The sequence below is a fragment of the Nannospalax galili genome, unplaced genomic scaffold, assembly GCF_000622305.1.
Source record: "Nannospalax galili isolate Female #2095 unplaced genomic scaffold, S.galili_v1.0 scaffold118, whole genome shotgun sequence".
Taxonomy (NCBI): domain Eukaryota; kingdom Metazoa; phylum Chordata; class Mammalia; order Rodentia; family Spalacidae; genus Nannospalax; species Nannospalax galili.
This window is the reverse complement of record NW_008340856.1, coordinates 1,334,207-1,358,729: the sequence shown is the minus strand read 5'-3', so window position 1 is coordinate 1,358,729 and position 24,523 is coordinate 1,334,207. Positions and strand designations below refer to the sequence as shown.

General features: G+C 43.9%; 1 protein-coding gene and 2 pseudogenes across 1 annotated transcript in view; all 3 read right to left on the bottom strand.

Moving 5' to 3' along the window:
• Positions 1–23,994, bottom strand: part of Cds2 (CDP-diacylglycerol synthase 2) — a 55,330-nt gene extending 31,336 nt beyond the window's left edge. Inside the window, exon 1 of the mRNA XM_008835903.2 lies at positions 23,691–23,994. Coding sequence (XP_008834125.1) covers positions 23,691–23,744 — 54 coding nt within the window. The 5' untranslated portion in view covers positions 23,745–23,994. The remainder of the gene's footprint in view (positions 1–23,690) is intronic.
• LOC103736413 lies at positions 1,080–1,721 on the bottom strand (annotated as a pseudogene).
• Positions 10,497–11,784, bottom strand: LOC103736414 (annotated as a pseudogene).
• Positions 23,995–24,523: the final 529 nt, after the last annotated feature.

Genomic DNA, 24,523 nt, shown 5'->3' with positions numbered 1-24,523 from the left:
TTATTTTGATATATCACAGTGAAAGATTTATCGTCCTCTTTTTTTTTTTTTTTCAAAAAAAAAAAAAAAAAAAAAAAAAAAAAAAAAAAAAAGATATTTTCTGGGGCTGAAGAGATGACTCAGTGTTTAAGAGTACTTGCTGCTCTTACAGAGGACCCAGGTTTGGTTCCCAGCACCCACATGGCTGATCAAAACTGTTTGTAACTCCAGTTCCAGGAGATCCAAAAGCCTCTTCTGGCTTCCTCCTGCACCAGGCACACACATGGTGCATATACATATATGTCAGCAAACATTCATACACAAAAAATAAAATGTTATATAGTTAAAATGGATTATACTATATAGTTTAATTGTTAAGGAAAGGGTCAGTTATTTTCAATTACTAAAGGTTAAAATAGTCAAATCACCTTTTATACAATCATGTCTTTTTTTTTTTTTTTTTGGTCTTTTTGAGACAAGGTTTCCCTGTAGTCCCAGCTGGCCTGGAACTCACTATGCTGGCCTTGAACTCACAAAGATCCACCTGCCTCTGCCTCTGCCTCCTGAGTGCTAGGATTAAAGGCATGTGCCACCAGGCCCAATCATGTCTTATACAGTGGTCTCATTGTCCACTGTGTTTTTCTAGACATCTTACTGTATCTTTAACAGGCTGGTATGTTAATATATAATCTAAAGAAAAACATTTCAGGATTATGCCTTGTAGTCATTTTTTTTTTACATCATTATCAAAATGAAGTTCTCTACTGTAAATGATAGTTATATGACAGGAAAATGCACTATGTGTACTGATACGGAAAAGGAAAGCAGTTATTTGTTTACAACATTGGTTAAAATAACAAATATTATTTCTATTATTTAAAGCTATTGCTCGTTTTTTAAAAAAATATTTTATTTATTTTTTAATATTTTTTTTAATGTGTACGAGTGTACTGCCTGCATGTATGTGAGTGCACTTGTGTCGTGCAATGCCACAGAGGTCAGAAGAGGGTGTCGGATTCCCCTGGAACTGGAGTAATGGATGGTTCATAGCTGCCATTCGTGCTGGGAATCGAACCCAGGTCCTCTGCAAGAGCAGTCAGTGCTCTTAACCGCTGAGCCATCTCTCCAGCCCCTACCATAGGTTTTTAATTGCAATTCTGTCCAAACACTGAACATTTGAAACACTTGGTTTTGTCATTTCTTTTTTTTTAAAGTTTTTAGTTTAGCAGTCCTCTCCTTAGATATGGACGCACATCACGATGGCAGCCCACATAACTGCAGACCCTTTACTCCTTTTACTTTTTGCCAGCACCAACGTTGGCTTCCGCAGTTCCCAACCTTCATTCTGTTCCTGCATTCCTTCTGCTGTTTTCTGGAGGTCTTTTTCTTCTCAGACAAGCCATGTCTGGCAAGTCTGTGCTTGGGCTCACTTTTCTTTCCAGAGTCCAGAGTCATAAACCATGCCAAAGCCAGTCATCTTGCCATGACCAAAATGAGTTCTGCATCCAATACAAAGATGACGTCTGGTGTGGTTTTGTGCATTTTGGCTACCTTTTCCCAAATTTCTGTCTTTGGTACTGTTGCTTTTCCAGGGTGTAGGATATCGATGACCATTTGCTTCCTCTGAAGCTGATGGTTGGTCATGAACTTCCTGGTCCGGATGGTCACCGTGTCATTCACGATGGCACTGATCACCAGAGCAGCCAAAAAGGAAAAGAGGACCACGCTCCATCGGCCAATCATATCAGTGCATCCCAGTTTTGTTCGTTTCTTACATCCTAGGCACTTTTTAATAAAATCCTGAACTGTGTTAATGCATCATTTTCTTGGTACTTCAGTACTAAAATCAGAGGCCTAGTTCTCACTGCCCAAGCAGTTGCTAATCTTCACAGTTCATTCAACTTCAACTCAACCTCCTGACAGGCCACACGTGCTAAGTCTAGCCATCCATTGTTGGGGGACCCTGCTGCTAAGGTTGTAGTCCTCCATGTGCGGATAGCTCTAAGGGGCAAGGTGCTACATGGAAGGACTCCCTTTCTCAGCGGGGACCTCCTGCTCTCTGCCTGACTTACCTGGAAAGTGCCACCAAGCACGGATGCCTGACCTTATTTGGAACATGACCTTTGGCATAGTTACCGGCAGTAAAATTGCCCCCAGGTTTTTTCTATATAATTAGGCATTGCCCTATAGTTGGATGATAGGAACCCCCTACCATATGTAAATAAAGCACACTATGAGCACCTGTCAGCTGAAGCTTTGGCTGCTGCCTCCACACTGTATTTTCCCTGACCCCCGCTGAATAAACGGAGCTGCACCACTGAATCTGGAGCTGTATCACTGAATCTGCCTCCCTGGAAAGTCTTTTTCCATCATGCTCACTGGCCATCCTGAACCCGTCCATCACTTCTGCTCCCTCTGTCCTCGTGGACCAGTGGCCAACGACCCACGAGGGGAGGGAGCAGTTCCTGACCAAGTCTTCAGAATCTGTGAGTCCAACATGCCTTTACACAAGGGAGCTGCAGAAATCAAGACAAGCGCCCAACCCCAGAGACCCTATGTTGAGAAGATAGCTGGAGATGAACACCTAATGACCCTGTGGACAGAGTTTTCACAGAAGCAGGGGGAAGGGTGGGAGATGAGGAAATGGGCTATTAGAATCCAGAGGGTTGCACGAAAAAGGCTAGGGGTTGATCTGGGTCTCAGGAAACAAGGACTCTGTGGTACATGTCTCACACTGCTCCTGGATGCTTACTTCTAGGATGCAGGCTGTCATCACCTCTTTTCTCTTAAACTGGGTGCAGAGAAAGGCAGAGCTCTCCCTGAGATGCTTACCAGGCCTCCCTGTTGGGAGAGCTCTTGGGAAAAACCACAGACAAAAATTGACTTAGGCGGGAAGGAGGTCAGGGAAGCAGAACACTGAAGGCAAAGAGCACAGACCTCAGACCTCCGACTCAGCCCAGCTGAGTGTCAAGTCACTGAACTTGACGTCAAGCCTGTTTCTTTACTCCTGTAAAATAAGTCAATACTTTTTTTTAGACAGGGTCTCCCTGTAGCCACAGCTGGGCCTGGATTCGCTATGGACACCAGGCTGGCAAACAGCTAATACTTCTGATAATCCATCAAATCTACTCCTAAAAATGGATTCAGGTGAAAAGCTGCTCAGTCCATTTACTAGTACCACAACCCTGCTGAGCAGCTGACCAGCACAAAGTCACACCCTACTCCAAATCCTCCCTAGTTATCAGAGTAGCACAACTATGGGGGGAAAAAGGGTAATTTTCTAAAATGTTTTAGGTACAAATCTATAGTTCAGATCACCATTTCACAATATTCATTAAAATACATCCCAGAGGGACTATAGCTTTCAATATTAAAAGCAAACTACCTAAACACCAAGAGAACATACAGGTTAAATGCCACATACAGTGGTGGGAGAGAACTGAGGTCTTTCTAAGCATGTCATCAAAGGAAGAAACAAAAGCTGACAGGAGCTGGGCGTGGTGGTGCAGTTTTAGTCCAAGCACGAGGGAAGCAAAGGCAAGCAGATCTCTATGAGATAGAAGCCAGCTGGTCTACATAGTGAGTTCCACGCCAGTCAGGGCTACAGGGAGACCCTCTCCTCTCTCAAAAAACCAAAACCATGGGCTAGAGAGTAGTTCGGAGCACTGCTCTTGCAGAGGACCCAGGTTCAAGTCCCAGTACCCACACAGGGCTAACAACCGTCTGTAACTCCAGTTCCAGGAGAGCCAATGCTCTTTTCTGACCTCCTCGGGCATTGCATGACACAGAGGCAATACATTCATACATGTAAAATAAGAAATGTGGTTTTTTTGGTCTTTTTGAGACTGGGCCTCCCTGTAGCCCCAGCTGGCCTGGAATTCACTATGTAGACCAGGCTGGCCTTGAACTCACAGAGCTCTGCCTGCCTCTGCCTCCTTGAGTGCTAAGGTTTTTGGTCTTTTTGAGACAGGGTCTCCCTGTAGCCCCAGCTGGCCTCGAAATCAGAGATCCACCTGCCTCTGCCTCCTGAGTGCTAGGATTAAAGGCATGCACCACCACACCCGGCTCATAAAAATAATTTTTAAAAAAATTTTAAAAAACAAAAAAAGAATTCAGGAGTATTACTTTAAATGACAATTACCACTCTGTTTTAGAGACACTAAAAGATACATATCAAACAATAAGGAACATGGAGCTGAAGGGTTTTACTTTAGCAAAGCAGGACCAGGGCTAGCAAGATGGTTCTGCGGACAGAGGAACTTGCTGCCAAGCCTGATGACTGGTTATCTTCATACCTCCACATGTATACTGAAGCACATACCTGCCCACATAAATGCATATACCCACACACACAAATAAAAAATGTTCCAAGTTTTAAACTGGGTATGGTAGCCCATGCCTTTAATCCCAAACAGGCAGATCCCTATGTATTGGAGTTCAGTCTGGTCTATACAGCAAGCTCCAGGCCAGGGCTACACAATGAGACACCATCTCAAAAAAAAAAAAAAAAAAAAAAAGGTAAGCCAGGCGTGGTAGCATACGGCTTTAATCCCAGCACTCAGGAGGCAGAGGCAGGAGGATCTCTTGTGAGTTCAAGGCCAGCCTGGTCTACATAGTGAGTTTCAGGGCACCTGGGGCTAAAGGGAGAGCCTGTCTCAAAAAGACCAATCAATCAATCAATCAATCAATCAATCAATCCAATCAATCAATCAATGGAAACGTAGGACTAGGCATATTTGGGGACTACACACGAAAAGACCCTGAAGGATGTTTTCCTTAGTGTGAATGAAAAACTGACAGTGGACTATAGCTGTACATGGCCTTGTTTCCCATCTCCAAACCTGCAAATGACCCCCCTTTCTTGTTGGTGAAGCAGGTCTTGCCACCACTACTGAAGACCCTCAGTAACACAACTGCCTCATCTACTCTATGCCTTATTTCCTCTTAGCTGTTGTTCCATAACACATATTAGATCTCCCAACAGGACTCTGTTTGTTTTTTGAAACAGAGTCTCAATTATATAGCCCTGGTTGACCTGGAAATCACTATGTAGACCAACTCAGAGAGATGTACCTGCCCTTGCTTCCTGAGTGCTGGGACAAAAGGCCTGTGCCACCACTCCTGGCTCCTGGTCAGAATTTTTATGGGGTTTTTGTTGTTGGGGGTTTGTTGGTACTGAGGGGTTTTTTGGGGGGGGCATTCTTTGAGACAAGATCTCACTATGTAGTCGATGATGATGAACTTAAATGCTTTCCCTTTTTTATTTATTATTTTTATTTTATGTATATGAGTGTATTGACTGCATGTAAGTGCACCTGTGTATGCAACGCCCGAGGAGGTCAGAAGGCGGCATCAGATCTCCTGGAACTGGAGTTATAAATGGTTATTAGACACCATGTCAGTACTGGGAATCGAACCCTGGTACTCTGCAAAGGCAGTCAGTGCTCTTAACTGCTGAGCATCTCTCCAGCCCCTAAATGCTTTCTTATTTTGTTTTTTTGAGACAGGTTCTCATGTAACCGAGGCTGGCCTTCAACTCTGTATGTACCCCAAAATGACCCTAACCTCTTAGTCTTCCTGCCTCTACCGCCTAAGTGCTGTGATTACAGAGGTGCACCATTACACTTGGTTTCTGCCCATTTTATTTTGATTTTTTTTTAGTTCATTTTTATTTTATTTACATGAATGCTTTGTCTGCATGGATCTAAGTATACTATGTGCATGCAATACATACAGAGGGTGTCGGGTCCCCTAGAACTGGAATAATTGTTAGTCACCATGTGGCTGATGGGAACCAAGCTGGGGTCCTCTGAAAAAATAGCCAATGATCTCAACCACTGAGCCATATCTTCAGACATTCTGTCCATTTTTAATAGGCATCTTCAGGGGCTGGAGAGATGGCTCAGTGGTTAAGAGCACTGACTGCTCTTGGAGAGGACCTGGGTTCGATTCCCAGCACCCACATGGTGGCTACGAACCATCCTTAACTCCAATCCAGTTCCAGGGGAATCCAAAGCCCTCTTCTGACCTCCGCAGCATTGCATGACACGGGTATACTTGCTTGCAGGCAATATACTCATACGAATAAAATAAAAATAATATTTTTTTTTTAAATAGGCATCTTCAAGCCTTTGGAAGTTTCCAGGGACTGCTGGTTGTCACCAAATATTCATTCTTTTGTTGTAATGAGAACTCTAATGTTTAGTCATGCTTATGGCTGCCTAGAAGGAACATTTCCCAGCTACTCTTACAGTTGGGCAAAGGACATTTAACCTAAGTACTGATCAACGGGATATAAACATTGTTTTTATACTGCTACGGGTCAAACCTAGCACGTTAGGCAAGTTCTCTACCACTGAGCCACACCCCAGCCCTGATGGGTTTTTTTGTTTTGTTTTTTAACTTTAGGGAAGCTTCACACAGGCAGGCAGCTGGCCAACCTCCAAGGCTCCTTTCATGTGAGAAAAACATACTTCCACCTTGTTTATGACTTTTAGTTTCTATCGCTTACAGAACAGTGCTTTGGTATAGAAGCCTGTGATGTCTGAAGAAATGGGCTATAGACATGTAGTACCAGTTATTCCACACAGGGGGTAGAAGCTAAGAAATATAGACGTGAACCTTGCAAAAATCAGTAAAATGACCAATGTCTATATGAAGGTTTACTTAAAGATTAGAAAAAGAAAACTTGGGTCTTACCACCTGAGATGACAACCTTTTCCATTGAAAAAACACTGGCTATGGTGGAAAACTCACTTTGACAGGATTAAAGCCTACTCCTCATTCAACCCTACACCTCAAGGCACACAAAACTACCTTTTCTGCAGTCTCAGACACTGCCACTAGGCTTTGTTAGCACACACATTTTACTGGCTCATCCCCAACTTGACTCCTGTCCTCTATCACCTACCTCCAACCAAAGAGGCACTTCTTGGCGTCAGTCATCATCGTTCTGGACATCTTAATACCAAGAGCAGATGAGCAGAATTCACAAGCGTCATCAACCAAGAGGAAGCATTTCTTTCTTCACACCCCCCCCAACACAAAACCAAACCAGAAAAACAAAAACAGTGTAGTAACTACCTGTTCTGTGTTGTTAACACCAGCTTGGTATCTTTAAATTCAAAACTTCCTCTTAAGGAGAGCAGACACAGCTCATATCTTTGACCCTAATATGTCAGAGAAATGAGTGTCAATGCATAAGTGTTAACATGGAAGTCAGAGGACAACTTGTAGGAGTGAGTTCTCTCATTCCACCACATGGGTCCTGGGACTTGAACTCAGGTCGACAGGCTTAGGAGCAAACACCTTTTACCCATTGAGCCATTTCGCTGTTCATCCCCCACAATTAAAAAAAAATTTATATCTACGTGTGTGCACACACGTGTGTTCGGATGCCCATGGGAACCAAAAGAGGGTATTGGAGTCACTGGAGGTGGAGCTACAGGCAGTTGTGAGCTGCCCAGCGTGGGTACTGGGAATCAAACTACAGTCTCTACAAGAGCAACAAGTACTCTTAACTGCTGAGCCATCTTTCCAGCCCCAGAAATCTGGTTGTGATCAGTTAATTATAAACACCACTGTATTCAGACCAACCCCAATTTCTTGGTAACAAAATACACTGAAGATACAGCCACGATGTATTTCAGGAAGGACTCAAGAGGAAACAAAGTTTCTATCCTCTGAAAACTGAGATGAGCTATGGACCAATGTCCAATACTTGGGGTGGCAGGAATCAAGTAGGGGCTGTAATAAAAACTGACTAGCAGTGCAAAGAATCAAGGACATGTTACATACTCCACTCCTAGACTCACCTACAGAGGACCTGGCCATTTCCTCAGCCTAACAGAAGGCATATCTGTCAATAACCCAAACACATTATCCTCAAGTATGAATCAGAACCCCAGATGAATGCCCTTGTTCTGGGACTGGGACTTAAGGGGTTGTGCTCCATATCCACTTAACCAACAATGAAGACTACCTATGCACACGGAGGCTCCATCAAGTTTCAGCTCAGGAAAGAAGTGAGCCGAGATATTGCAGCGCGTCTTCCATTTGGTCCTTGTCAGAACAGGAAGTTTGCTAGGTCACCCTCCATCCTGTCCCTCTTCTACAATTGCAATGAAAGAGAAGAGAGATGACAGATGAGCCTTTAGTGCATTATCACCAGACCCAAAAGGGAGATGACTAACATCAAACAACAATGCTGAACTCTGAGCTACACAATGACAGGAGCTTTGTGTGGTCTCCCTTGGGCGTGATGCTCTGCAAGGCAGGAGGGGAGAAAGTGATTGAGCCCACAGGCTCTGCAAACCTCCAAGTTAATGCTTTCCTGAGACAGCATGCATAGACTAATACAAAAATTTCAGAGACATCATTAACATGGATTCAAAGTTTATATAGAAAAAAATGTTTTAACTCAAAATCCATTTAATATTTTAAACAAATGTACAGGAAACTCTTCACAATGTATTTCAAATAACACAGAGAAAAATCATCCATTTTCTCAAAGTATGTGAAATTTCAAATGTGTATTCCCCAAAGCTACTAAAATTTTGAAGGTCGCATTAATGACATACTCTTCATGGCAATCAGATGAGAAACTTTCTTTTAAAAAAACAAAAATAGGGGCTGGAGAGATGGAAAAGTGGTTAAGAGCACTTGCTGCTCCTTTCCACAACTGGTCACACACAGAGATTGTCTGTGAATTGCCCAAGTCTAAGTGGGACATTTATGATGCAACCTCTACACCTAAGGTAGACAGAACATAGAATAAGGGATGAAGAGAACACTAATGCATCTTTCAATTCTCATCAGTGAAGCTCCCTCATGCAACCAAGGCCAGGAAAGCAAAAGGTCACAAATGGTCAAAACGCAGAGAAGAGTCTGCAGAGTGCAGGTTCTTGGACAGGAATCCTATATCAAAATCCACCCACCCAGGGCTCAGGGACCATTGTGGAAGAGGGGGTAGAAAGACTGTAAGAGCCAGGGAGGAGGAGCATGACCATACAGAAATAGTCCTACAAGCTCCTGGGACTCTTCTCATTAGAACTTACAGCAGTGGTGTTAGCATGCACAAGGCCCACACAAACTTAAGCAAAACCCAAGCACAGAAGTATAGAAATGACCAGCAGGCCCCAATCTTAGCTGAAGAATTATTGGCAGCTGATTACTGCTGGGTGAGGAAGAGCTGATCTTCTTAAAGGGAGGGATTCTAGATAGGCTGATTAGACCTCAGTGGATGAACTTGTACTGAGGGACAACTGGGGACACTAAGTTGACCTGATAGGCCTTAACACATATGATAGAACACTTGGGAGCAGGAGTGTCACCCCACTCAAGATCCAAATCACCCACACAATCACTTTCCACAACCAACAGCGACACTTTGGCCCTCTGCTCCTTGGTATTAACAGTCCTTCATTTTGACAGCTGTTCTTAATTATTGAGAACACAGGGGTTTATGTAGATCCACCCAAACTTGCCATGTCACAAATTAAAACAGAAATTTCTAAAATAAAGTCCCCAAGTATTGTGGTTCCTCAGAAAATTGAAAGCTGGAGATGGTTAAGCACTTGGCCCTGCGTTTGCTTCCTAGCACCTCAAAAAAGGAGGGGGGAGGAAAAGAAGAAAATGAAAGTAGAATTACTGTAAGACCCAGCAATCCACTTCCAGCTATGCACATAAAAGAACTGTGAGCAAATACACAGGCACACTCATACAGAAAACAGCATTGCTCACAACGTTGTTTGTATTTCAGTGCTTTTAAAAAGAACATAGCTTTGAATGAATGTTCCTGAATTTGACCTTCAGGGGCTGTAAGTACAGAATTTCTATTGGATAATCACCTATGGCTACAATGCTTGATAATGGAGGAAGGGGAGTGTTACTGTTTTAAGACAGGGTTCTCTACAGCAACGGTGTCAGCATGCACAAGACCCACGCAAACTCAAGCAAACAAAAAACCAGCATAAACTGTGGAAATGGGCAGCAGGCCCTAATCTTAGCCAAAGAACCATTTGCAGCTGATTACCACTGGGTGAGGGAGCTGATCTTCTTAAAGGGATGGACTCAAGATAAGCTGACCAGATCTCACTGATGAACTTGCACTGAGGGACCTCTGGGGACACTAAGTTGACTTGATAGGCCTTAACACATATGATAGAATGCATGAAATTCAGTGTGTGGGGGGTGCACTAAGGGATGGTACCAATGGGGAAGGGGGTGTAAAGATGGTTAAGATATTCTGTAAGAGGGGCTGGAGAGATGGCTCAGCGGTTAAGAACACTGACTCTTCTTGCAGAAGACCGGGGTTTGAATCCCACCACCCACATGGCAGCTAACAACTGTCTGTAACTCCAGTTCCAGGGGATCTGACAGCCTCTTCTGTCCTCCTCAGGCATTGCACAACACAGGTGTACTTACCTACATGCAGGCAAAACACGAATACACATAAGATAAAAATAAGTGCTGGGATTAAAAGCGTGCACCACCACGCCCAGCTTAATCAAGGGTTTTAATTTTCAGTGTTTTGATGACTAATGTTGTTGATACAGGCATTATTCACTGACTGACTGACTGATTGATTGACTGATTGATTGACTGATTGATGGATTTTATTTTTGGTGCTAGAAGTCAAACATGCTAAGCTAATGCTTTACCACTAAGCTACATCCCCAGGCTCTTTTTATTTATTTTTTATTTTTGAGGCAGAGTCACACTAATTTGCTCAGGCTGGCCTTGAAATCATTCTGTAACTCAGGCTAGCTTTGAACTTGGAATCGTCCTGCCTCAGTATCCCAAGCAGTTAGGATTATGGATCTGTGCCACCAAGCCTGGTTTGGGGTCCTTTTTCTTTCTTTTTTTTTTTTTTGTTTGTGTGTGTGTGTGCAGGCACAATGTTTAATCAATGAATTCCAAACAGTAACACACACATCCTGAATTCTCCAGCCCAAACGGCCTTTTAACCTTCAAATTAAGAGGAAAATGGAGGGAAGATGAAAACTTCACATTGCCTTTAAAGGGCAATCCTCTCGGCACCGGCTGCTCAGGACCGTCTGACTGCTGCTCTGAGTTGGGGACTTTCAGAACAGCTCCCGCTGGGCCTGGCTGAGCTTCTGAATCTTGGTGTTAGCAGACATGTCAACATACTTCTCCCCGATGCGCACAATCATTCCACCCATGATTGAAGGATCGGTCTTAAGCTCCAATTTCAGTACTTGGTTTTGACTCAGGAAGCTCTTCAGCACTGTCTTTAACTCAGAGAGAACAGCTTGGTCTAAAGGATACACAGTGATCACTGTACATGGCACTTCACAATGGACACTCATGATGGTGGAAAAGGCAAAGATGATTCCCCACGTACTGTCTAGGCAACCATTTTCAGCAAGTAAATTCATCAGGCTGGTTGTCAAGGGGAAGAACCTTTCCTTTGCTGTGATGTCTTTCAGGCTTTTCACTTTAACAGAACATTTAATGTAGGGGTTCAGAACAGCAAGAGATACTTTGGGATCCTTCAGGAGTTGTCCCACATGAACCAACTCCTTTTCCACTTGGTCCAGCTTATTCTGTTTAGATGCAGCAGAAGAGAGGGCGGTGGCATAGCGACCCTCAATGCCATATATCTGAACAGGAGGCCTCACAAGCTTGGCAAAGGGCCTGACCACAGATGTACTGAAGTACTGTACCTGTCAGGACATCCCGGACGTGGCGAGGGCAGCCATCTCCTGGGCAACTGCAGGTCAAACCCGAGTGATATCAGAGAGAGCAGCCTTGGGTCCTTTCTTATTTCATTTCTTTTTTTTAAATTACATGTATGTACATGTAAGTGTGTGTGTGTGTGTGTGTGTGTGTGTGTGTGTGTCTAGGTATGTGCACTTTGGAGTGCAGGTGCTCTCACAGGCTGGAAGTGTTGGATCCCCCGAGTTGTGAGCCACTCAGCTTGGGTGCTGGGAATTGAACTCAGGTCCTCTACAAGAGCAGTGCACTGGCCCATCTCTCCAACTGAGTACCTTTTCTTACCGTTTAAACATCTGAAGTGCTGTTTCTCTTTCTATGCAGCTATTGTTCCTATACATATGTTTTACAGGAATATCATAGAGAGTCTGGAAACCAGGTATGTTTTAGAGAAACAGAGCTTAAGAATTAAAGAAACAGGGAACTGGAGAGGTGGCTCAGTGGTTAAGAACACTGGTTGTTCTTACAGAAGACCTGGGTTCGAATTCCAGCACCCACATGGCAGCTAACAACTGTAACTCCAGTTTCAGGGGATCCGATGGCCTCTTCTGTCCTCTGCAGGCATTGCACGACACAGGTGCACTTACCTACATGCCGGCAATACACTCATAACATAAAGTAAAAATAATAAAATATTTAAAAAAAGAATTAAAGAAACAAGCTTCTTAATTCAATTTACCAGCTGATTCCTTTACAGCTAGCGATTTTTTTTTGCATAGATACTTTTAAACATCATTATGCCATTATCGGATATTTATGATTTATTTTTATTTTTGTGTATATGTGTGTATGTGTTTCTGAGTATGGGTAAAGACCAGAGGGCACTGAATCCCCTGGAGCTGGAGTTACAAGAGATTGTAAGCAGCATGTGGGTGCTGGGAACTGAACCTAGGTCCTCTGCAAGAGCAGCCAGTGCTCTTAACCACTGAACCATCTCTTCAGTCCCTCATTAATATTCTTTAAGTCTGTTAATATGCACTGATTTTACTTCCCTTATCTAACTGTACCTTTCCCTCTCCCTCCCCTTTTCTTAAAGGGAAGGAAAGTATCTCAAGGGAAGGTGTTTATTTACAGAAACACCCAGGCCATATTTTCTGTGTTTTCTGCTGCCCCTTCAGTTTCCTGTCAATTGGTGCTACAACCAGAGTTCTGATCAGGTTCAGTGGGTTTTTAACATTTGTTAACTTTTATTTTATGTGTATGAGTGTTTTGCTTGCATGTATGTATATGTATCTACAGAAGCCCAAAGAGGGCATGGGATCCTCTAGAACTGGGGTTAGAGATGGTTCTGGATGCTGGGAACCAAATCCAGGTTCCTCTTGCAAGAGCAGCAAGTGCTCTTAACCACTGAGCCATCTCTCCAGCTCCTCAAGTGGGATTTGCTTTTGGTTTTGTTTGGGGTTTTTTGGCTTTTTTGTTTGTTTGTTTGCTTCTTTGCTTTTGTTCTTTTTGAGACAGAGTCTCCCTGTAGTCCCAGCTGTCCAGGAACTCACTATATAGACCAGGTGTCCTAGTTTGTTTCTTCATTGCTGTGACAAAATACTCTGACCGCTACCAACTTGGAGAAGAAAGGGTTTATTTAGCTTACATATCCAGGGTCACAGTTCATCCGGGAGCCCATGGTAGGAACTCAGGGCAGGAACCTGGAGGCAGGAGCTGGAGCACAGGCCATGGAGGAATGCTGCTTACTGGCTTGCTCCCCTGGCCCCTGCTCAGCCTGCTTTCTTATGCACCCACAGTGCACTGGGCCCTCCCACATCACTCATCAAGAAGATGCCCCTCAGACATGGCCATAGGCCAGTCCAATAAAGGAAATTCCCCAATTGAGGCTCCCTCAACCCAGGTGTGTCAACTTGACACTAAAGCTATCCAGGACACCAGGCTGGCCTTGAACTCACCTGCCTCTGCCTCTCAAGTGCTGGGACTAAAGGCATACGTCACCATGCACAGCTGCAAGTGGGAGTTTTTAAAAAGACTCCTCCATTGGAACTACACACTATTCGCCTATCTCTGTGATGGCAGAATAATTAGTATCTAGTTCCAGTATGGGAGTGGAAAACTAGTTTTGGTAGCAATGGGGATTAAACCAGGGCCTCTATCAGTTCTACCACTCATCTACACTCCCCAGTCCTAAGACTCTATCACTCCCTTGCCACTTTCTATAAAGAGAAACTCCCTAATCAACTATTCCATTACTTTAAACCTCAACTTCCTAAAAAAATTGACAAGAGATTTCCAGATAACCAAAACTTCCAAATCAAATACATGATGAATCCACAGTGTTTAAGGTAGCTTTCACCCGTGCTGCACAGCATCACTGCACTGCCATCTTGGTTCTGAACACGCAGATGGGCACACTTCAGGGCGTATAATACCACAGCATGCAACACCAATGAATACTGCCTGAAACACCTTGGTTCAAATTACAAACTATTGTGTGTTATGAATTGCAGGGTTTCTATTGTACATAGAAAGCCTTCTGCCATGATAGAAACATGATGGTTTAATTATGGAAAACAAAGGCTATTAATATTTCTCTCTCATTCCTCAGTATATATTAAAAACAACTGTTTGAGTAGCTGAGTTAAGTTTCATTTAAAAAAAAAATCATTGAATTTTGACTTCAGATCTGTTTCCAACAATTTCTAAAACAGCCCTAGACATACTTCTGCCATTTTTATACTAATATGCAAAAGTGTTCACAGCACTGATGATGTAAAATCAAAATATCGAACAATTCTGAAAAACACTAAAAATACTGTACCTCCTGCTATATCAAATATTCAATCAAGATTTCATTCTTGAGGGCTGGAGATGTGGCTCAGCAGTTGAGAGCACTAGCTGCTCTTCCAAAGGACCCGGGTTCAGTTTCCAGCACCCACATGAAGACTCAAAACTACCTGTTAACTCCAGTTCCAGGGGATCTGACACCATCTTCTGGCCTCCACAGGACTGTACAAGGTACACCTATACATATGCAGGCAAAACACCACATATAAAATAAAAATACACTTAAAAAAATTTTTTTAAAGATTGAGCTGAGCATTATGGTGCACATCTTTAACCCCAGGACTTAGGAGGCAGGGGAGGCAGACAGATCTCTGTGAGTTCAAAGCCAGCCTGGTTTACATATCAAGTTCCAGGTCAGCCAGACTACAATGAGACCCTGTTTAAAACAAAACAAAATAACAACAAAGGATACAGAGTAGACTGGGCACAGCAATACAAACCAATAAACCCAGCACTCAGGAGGCTGAGGCTGAGGCAGGAGGATCACAAGTTCAAGTCCAGCTGGGCAACATAGCAAGATTCCAATTCAAAACAAAACAAAGCTGAATTTAAAATCTCATAAAGCAACAGAATATACACAAGGAGGGAATGTACAAAATATCTAAAAGGAACCGATATGGACAACAAAATATTGACAGTGATTATCTGAATGGCAGAATTAAGATGATTTCTTTTCTTTTCTGGTGGTTCTATAATGAGTATCTTTTATCTTCATTCATTTCTTCATGATCATAAGTTTGAAATACTGCTTACAAGAAACCTTTGTGATAGCACACTGCTTCCGTTAGCATAAAAAGGCAAGCTGTCAGATTACACAGATTATACTGTCACAACCACACAGCTATCTGCACAGGAGTCAGCCATTTGAACCATGGTCAGTTCTCTGATGAGATAGATCATAGATAGATTTTACTTTGTGTACACATTCCTTTGATTTCTATAATGCATGCTTGAATTATTTTCAGTGAAAAAATGGGATTTAAATAAATAGAAATGAAGGAACAGAAAAAGAAGATACTTGAGAGGTTGAAGTGTTAAGGATCAAGATCCATGACACAGAGGCATCAGCAGGAGGAAGTGCTAAGAGAGATATAAAGGATTCCATGCCTTTATTCCATAATTGATAGGGTAGCTTCAGAAGTGCTAGAAGATGCAAAGGACAGACAAACTAAAACAGCAGGTGCTGAGGGCAAATCCTGAAGAGCTAGAGGATGCTCACTATGAAGAGTTTATAATAGGGCAAGCATCAAGTCCTCAACTATGGAAAATACAAAAGAGCACCAAATAAGAAATCCAGGTAAGAGAGGGCTGGAGAGATGGCTCAGCGGTTAAGAGCACTTGCTGCTCTTGCAGAGGACCCAGGTTCAATCCCCAGAACCCACATGGTGGCTAAAATACATCTGTAACTCCAGTTCCAAGGGATCTGATGCCCTCTTCTGACCTCTGCAGGCATTGGACACAAGAGTGCACTTGCATACATGTATGCAAAACACTCATACATATAAAATAAAAAATAAATAAATAAATAAGATGTTTTTAAAGAAATCCAGGTAACAGATGGTTAGAACCCAAGACTTGGACTGGGCAGAGGAACAAAGGAGATATACAACACTAGCGGGTTTCTTTTAATTTTTTAAGTTACATTTATTTATTTTGTGTGTATATGCCATGGCACAAGCGTGGAGTTCAGAGGACAATGTGTTGCCAGAAGACAAATGTTGTTGTCTCCTTTCATTATGTGGGCACCAGGGATTGAACTCAGGTTGTCAAGCATGATAGTAAGCTCACTTCCTGAACCATCTCACTGGCCCATCTGAGATTCTATTTGAGGAAGAGAGTCAGCACAGAGAACAAGACAAACTCAAATTTGAGACAAACTGAATTTGTACTGACCAAAGATCCTAGGAATGCCTTCAGAGCACTGAAATCACAAGACTAAGAAGGAAACAGATGGTGGGTAGATAACTCTGAGAGCCACTGGGTAGGGGGTCCAATGTCCATGAGAGATTCATCCCTTCAATAGCAAAGATTCAAAAACAGTGCTGCCTGTAAAAATCCTAGATTGAAAGGCTTTTTCAAACACTCAACAGAATCTTCAGGAATTCTTAAACTGTCCTATAGGGACCCTATTACAAAGGGGCTAAGGCCACAAGCACCAGATCAAAAGGACATCTGATCTTCGAAAGACAACTCAGGGTTGGGGTTTCATAGGCAGCAGCACCATAGCTGGGCATGGGGGTGAGTGACTCTGGGAAGAAGCAGGAAGGAGGAGGAAACCTCACTGTGCACCCTTTGCTCCCTTCAAGTCCTGAACCCACAGGCACTGCCAACTTAAAATAACATGATAAAATTTAACTTTCTTTAGAAGGTCACACAACTCTACAGGCCCAATGCCATCCTTACAGTTGGGCAAACATGAGGACAAAGATCAGTGACTGGCACAGGGAGGCTAATGGGGGCTGTGTGGGAATGCCTCACTACTGCCTGCAACAAGTATCTACCAGACAACAAGATTAGGAAGGCAAGAACTCTGCCCGGCACCAAGAACAAATCAGTATTCATTCAACAAGACTCAGGCAAAATTATTAGTCAAGAGTGTATGACTCTTTTCGAAAGTGAAGGAATAGCTGTACTTTTCATCCCCACAGTCACTAGTGCCAGTCAGGAATAGGAGAGTGTCACAACACAGGTGCAGGTAAACAAGCTGTGTGGAGAAATACACTCTTCCTATATGACCTTAGAAATAAGGGGCTGGAGAGATGGCTCAGTGGTTAAGAGCACTGACTGCTCTTGCAGAGGACCTGGGTTTGATTCCCAGCACCCACATAGCAGCTACGAACCATCCTTAACTCCAATTCCAGGGGAATCCAAAGCCTTCTTCTGACCTCTGTGGGATTGCACGACACAGGTGCTCTCATACACGCAGGCAATACACTCATATACATAAAATAATAAAGAAAATATTTTAAAAAGAAATGACAGACAAGTGAAAAATCAGAAATATTGATACAAACTGTTTCAAAAAACAATTTAAAGAATGATTATCTGCACTGTGAAATGTGTTACAAGATTCACTTTAAAACAGTTCCTCAGCAAAGATGGTGACACATGCCAGTAGTCTCAGCACTTAGGAGGCAGAGGCAGAAGGATCAAGAGTTCAAGGCCAGATAGAGTTACATGAGACCCTGTCTCAAAACAAACAAGGGCTAGGCTCAAAGGGTAACCTGGCAACCTGAGCTAAAACCCAAAAACGCACACAAAAGTAGTAGGGGAGAACTAACTTTACAAAAGTTATCTTCTGACCTCCACAAATGCACTGCGGCACCTGTGCAACACACACACACACACACACACACAAATAATAACAATAATAATGATTTTTAAGGGCTGTGCTAGAGAGCTTCAGTTGTTGACACATTTGGGTGGAGGGACCCTCAACTGAAGAACTGCCTTCATTAGATTGGACTATGCCTGTATATGGGGCATTTTCTTGATTTTTGAGGGATGTGGAAGGGTCCACCCCATTGTGGGTGGTGCCACCCCTGGGCAACTGGTCCTGTGTTGTATAAGGCAGCAGGCTGAGGGGCTGGAGAGATGGCTCAGCGGTTAAGAACACTGGTTGTTCTTGCAGAAGACCCAGCCCCCACATGGCAGCTAACAACTGTCCGTAACTCCAGTCCCAGCGGATCCAACAGCTTCTTCTGACCTCCACAGGCATTGCGCTGTATTCTAAAAGAAAGCAGGTTAGGGTAGCTGTAAAAAAAAAAAAAAAAAAAAAAAAAAAAAAAAAAAGAAAGCAGGTTGAGCACAGGCCAGGAGAGCAAGCCAGTAAGCAATGTTCCTCCACGGTCTGTGCTCCAGCTCCTTCCTTCGGGTTCCTGCCCTGCTTAAGTTCCTGCCCTGACTTCCCTCAGTGATAAACTGTTACCTGAAAGATTTAAGATAAAATAAGCCCTTTCCTCCCCAAGTTGGTTTTTGTCAGTGTTTTTATCACAGCAATAGACAGCAAACTAGGATGAGGGCTAAGGATCCAGGAACACCAAAGTAGCAAACATGACGGCCTGAGTTTGATCTCCAGCATCACCAAAAACAAAAACAAAAATTATTTAATCAGCAAAAAGAACACATTACTGGGAATCAAACTGGCACAAAGTGCTGGAATATAGGTCAGTAGTGGATGACCTCCCTAGCATGTGCAAGGCCCTAGACTCCATCCCCAGCACACGTGTGTATGCACACAATTGGTATTAAATCACAGATGTCGCCGGGCATGGTGGCACGTCTCTGGTACCAGCACTTGGGAGGAAGAGGCAGGTGGATTTCTGTGAGTTCAAGGCCAGCCTGGTCTACATAGTAAGTTCCAGTGTGGCCAGCTGGGGCCACAGGGAGACCCTGTTTCAAAAACAAACAAACCCAAAAAGAAAAAAAATCATGGATGTCATAAGCACTGACACCAGCTTCAACCTGAGCCACAATGTCTATTTAAAGCCACTGACAAGGTATACAACAGACTGGAGTCCATGAATGCTCTGAGAAGTGCTGAGCACTGATGACTCATGACTGTTAGAACAGAGCTCTGATGGCTAAATCAACTTCTCTAGGAGCCTCATATGCTGCCCAGAGTTTTGTGGTGACCAAACCTGTACTGGGAACTTTATTCAAGATATCCCACTGGCCCCTCTCAGGGATGGACTTCAAAATATGTAAGTCACTAGTCAACCAAACACTAGGAAAAACTTGACTTAACCTACTTTCTCTTAAAATTTGTTTTTTGAAAAAAGTTTATCCTGCCAGGCGTGGGGGCACACGCTTTTAATGCCAGCACTTGGGAGGCAGAGACAGGTGGATCTTTGTGAGTTCGAGGCCAGCCTGGTCTACATAGTGAGTTCCAGGCCAGCTGGGGCTACAGGGAGACCTTGTCTCAAAAAAGACAAAAATAATAATAATAAATAATAATAATAAAGGAAATGAACTCAAAACAGGCCACAGAGAACCAAGCATTATTCTAAACAACATAACCTGTAGATTTAATCACCTTCCAAGACTAAAAAAAAGTTTCCTCTAACAATCTATTTCAACGGGCAGCAACGATAGCTGCCATTTATTACAATGTGGCTTGCTGTGTTAGCTTATGCACTGTGCATACTCACTGAATCCTTCCAAATGACCTATGAAGTACATGCAATTTTTATCACTCCTAATTTAGGACTTGACAAACTGTGACATGTAGAAGCAATAAACAGCAGAGCCCAGGCTCAAGGCTGATCAAGATGCCCTTGTGTCATCTGCAGTTAAAACTCAAATCCTCAGGCTGGGCACAGGAGGTGCACACCTTTAGTCCCAGCTCTCAGGAGGCAAAGGCAGGCAAATTTCTGTGAGTTCAAGGCCTGCCTGGTCTACATAGCAAGTTACAGTCAAGCCAGGACTACATAGTGAGACTCAGTCTCAAAAACAGGGGGTCACCTAGAGAGATGGCTCAGCAGTTAAGAGTACTGGCTACTCTTACAGAAGACCTGGGTGGGTTCAGTTCCTAGCACCCACAGGTAGCTAACAACAGTCTGTAACTCCAGTTCCAGGAGATCAAACTCCCTCTTCTGGCCTCTGTGTACTGTACGCACATGGTATACTTACATGCAAGCAAAAGCTCATATGCATAAAATAAGTAAAATATTTTTAAAAACCCAAATCCTCCTTTCTAGCCATTTGTAGTGGCACACACCTGTAATCTCAGCACTGGAGAAATAAAGGCAATAGGATTTCAAATTCAAGACCAGCCTGAGCTACTTAGCAAGTCTGAGATCAGCCTGGGCTACACAGTGAGACCCTGTTTCAAAAAGACTAACTTCAGCTGAAGAGATGGCTCAACAGTTAAGAATACTGGCTGCTCTTGCAGAGGACCCAAGTTCAGTTCCCAGCACCAACATGGTGGCTAACAGCCATTTCTAACTCCAGTTCCAGGTTATCCGATGCCCTCTTCTAGCCTCTGAGGGCACTGCATGTACAGGTGCAATTGCAGGCAAAACACTAACACACATAAAATAAAAATAAATAAAATTTTAAATTAACTTGCTTCCTATCTATACTAATTTTATTTACCTAGAATGGAAGGCCTTGAAACAAAGCTGCAATTCTTACACGACTTCAGCATCTAAGAAAAGCAGGAAACCCAGATCCTTCCGTTTAGGTTCCATAACTCTCTGGAAATGCCAATCCAGTCAGACTTTAATCTTTTTGTCCAGATTCCATCCTTTTGTTTCCTAAACTGCGTTGGGAAAACATGATTGGGCAATAAGGGAATTCGTTCCCAAAGCTTAAATTCTAAGTGTGTTAGTTTGGCAGCTATATTGTGCTTACACAGATCCCAGGGGAGAACATTTCCTTTATTAGCAATTTCCTTTAAAAATTCCAAACTAAGATGTTAAATATAATACCTCCTAACTTTTATAAATAAGCACATTCCCCAGATTATTTTGATTGTCTATTAACAAGACAGGTTTGTCACAGCAGTTAGCAACTGTAATGCTTTAAGAAATCTTTCAAACTTGTTCTTTAAAGAATTGACCTGAAAATCATTCTTTGGATTCTTGTACTATGAAATAGAGTTTGAATTTATAATTCATTTCCCTAAAAAGACATTGTTGCTGTTATGTCTAATGTCAGAATTGTCAGAAGTAGGTCTTTCTCCAAACTATGAAACATAATAAATCAAGATTTTGGGGCTGGAGAGATGGCTCAGTGATTAAGAGTGCTTGCTGCTCTTCCAGAGGGCTGACGTTTGGTTCCCAGCACCCACCTCCAGCAGCTCACAACTGCCTGTAACTCCAGCTCCAAAGGATCTGGCACCTTCTCCTAGCCTCCATGGACAACCCCCCCACCACATACACATACACACAGAGACACATACATAAATAAAAATAAATCTTTTTTAAAAATAAGGATTTTAAAAAATATTTTATTATTTTTATATGTGTATGTGTGTATTGCCTGCATGTAGGTAAGTGCACCCGTGTCATGCAATGCCTACGGAGGACAGAAGAGGCTGTCGATCCAGATCCCCTGGAACTGGAGTTACAGACAGTTGTTAGCTGCCACATGTGCTGGGATTTGAACCCAGGTCTTCTGCAAGAACAGCCAGTGTTCTTAACCGCTGAGCCATCTCTCCAGCCCCAAAATAAGGATTTTTAAAAATAATTTATTACATACATTCACCAAAGACAAATTAAGCATTTCACTGTTCTTAACTGTCTGGGCATGATGGTGGCACATTTTTAATCCCAACACTCAGAAGCAGGCAGATCTCTGTGAGTTGGAGGCTGGCCTGGTCTACATAGCGAGTTCCAGGCCAGCCAAAACTACAGAGTGAGAGCCTGTCTCAAATAAATAATAAATAAACAAACAAACAAATCTGACAACTCAGACGTACTAAATATTAATGATTGTTCTGTTTGGACAAATTACCTACAACAGGCTTTTAAGGAGAATGCATGACTGCTGTATTTTAGGGAAAGGCACCTAGCAGACCTCACAAGTACCCTTTCACTGCACACGTGGTTTAAGTGTACTTGTAATTATTAAGGTTGTCTTTAGCTGGACAGCTCCTCAGGTGTCTACCTAAAATGTGGATGTGAAAGTAAGAACCAACCCTCATTTTACCTTTGGGAAAGAGCCAAAGAGCTGGGTAAGGAGGGTAAAATCTTTGCTTTACCTCACAACCCCATGGTTATTTTGGTTTCTTTTTTAACCACGTCTACTTATTATTATAGGTAGTAGGTTTTTTAATTGTGTGTGTGTGCACCCATCATACCAGCCATCAGGTCTTCCCCCACTTTTCACAGCTTCTTAGTCCACAGAATCCCATTAACATCAAGCTTGATGTTAACCTTATGCAGGGTTACAGAGCCTTCAAATATCTTGACTACTCACCAACTACAAGTATTCAGGATGAGTACAGTATTCTTCAAGGCCAATTTATGATATTCAAGGGGAAGATAAAAAGTATCTTGTCTCTGCAAGGTACTCATAAATCTGTACCTTAGTCCTAAATTTTCTCCAAAACAATACAGAGTCCTGCTTGGATGATTCAGTCAACAGTGGTAGCAAAACTGTCTAAACCTTTTATCTTTAATCTGAAACATTTCTTCCTAGTAAAATTTCTGTTGGCATACTATCACCAAAACTTGTGTTTGTTTCCTTCCTTATGTTGTTCTAATGTCACTTTAAAACAGTAGTCAAAAGTCAGTTGTGGAGCTGCACACCATTAATCCCTGCATGAGGAGTTCTGTGAGATGGAGGCCAGCCTGTTCTACATAGTGAGTTCCAGGCCAGCCAGGCCTACAGGGAGACCCTGTCTCAAAGTCAAAAAAAGAAAAAGATACAAGACAAAATTGGGTGCTGTAGACTTGATGTAAATCAACAGGATTGGTGAAGAAAGATGATACTCAATTTCTGCCAACCATTAACCAGGGGAAAATGTTCTGGCAGAATCTCTAATGTAGAGGACAGGCAAGAAATTCAGACTGTCAGAAGAACCCTGATTTCAGCAGCGTGTGGGCCTTAAAGCACCTGCTAGTCAGCAGGCCACAACCCCCGAGTCAACCAGTCTCCAGCATTCTACATCACTGCTCCTGACCACCGCTAGGTCCAGAAGCAAAATACCACCACAAATACCAGACTGTAATGCTGTCATTCAATGTCCACTCAGCATCCTCTTCAACTTCCCCCACACAAACATTGCACTTTCCATCAAAGGAGTCGTCCCCCGCCCCCCGCCCCGTATTGGCTGTGTCCTTGCCAAGATGGCCTCCTCCTTTACCCCAACCAGTGCACATACTTGGCGTAGGAAACAAACCCACCACTGGAGCGGACACCTGCTGACCGACGAGCTGGCTCACCCATGAGTCAAGACGCCCCTCCAATCAAATCCAACAGATTTAATGCTTTTTAATCAACTTCAAGAACGGGCTCCAATCTCCCAGGAGACAAATGCTACGGCCCGGGTATCCCCGCTCCCCAATTAACAGCAGCATTTGTAAAGCGGGCGGTAGAGTCCCTGCGCTGAGGGGCCCAAGCAAAGGTCTGCGGGGTGTGCACGCTCCACAGCAGGAAAGCCTCGGGAAGTGGGGATCCCGCGCAGGCCCCACGCGAGCCTGCTGCGCCTGCATCTGTCCCCCGCCGCCCCCCGCTACCTTGTCCTCGGGCAGCGCGTCCTCGCGGACCGTCCTTTGCCGTAGCTCGGTCATGCTGGTAACCCCGGTGACCAGCCAAGGGCGAGCAGGGCGGCGGCCACCTCAGCGCGCGGCTGGTTGGCGGGGCCAAGCGGCTCGCAGCCCCGCAGAGCCCAGCAGCCCCGGGGCCTCGTAGAGCCGCCGCAGCCGCGCAGCCAGCCCCGAAACCCGGCCCCGCCCAGCGCCGCCGCTGCCGCCCTTTTCCGGAGCTGAGAACCCAGACCTCCCCAGCCCGACGCTCGCTCCTCCTCCCGGGATACTGAGAGTCAGCGCGCACGCGCACAGCCGCCATCTCCGCCCGGGAGCGGCCAAGGGCGCCCAGACGCCAGGGGCGGGGCAGAGGGGCGGGGCGGAAGGGAGCGAGAGGCGCACATTGGACGGCAAGGAGAGGGGGCGGGAGGTGAGCACGAGAAGCCAATGGGAGCCTCGGCCCCACGGTGAGTGCCAGTGCGGCAGAGCTGGGTCCTGAGGACGAGCGCCCCCTGAGGTCTAGCCCGGCCGGCTTGGGTCGTCTCGGAGACAGTCTAAGTGGAGGGACCAGATAAGCCTCTGATGACAGGGGAGGCCGCGTTACTTTGGTAGGGGTGATCTCTAGTAATTATTAAGCACCGATTTTCTGTCTAAGCATCAAGCTGAGTAACCGCTTTTATTGGCTCATCTCATTCAAATCACACATCATTTGGAAATGGATGTGGTTTGCATTTTCCAAGTTGGGATCATCCACAGTGTTTCAAATGTCTTAAATTTTTGTTTTTGTTTTTGTGCTGAACAGAACTCAGGCCACAAATGTTAAG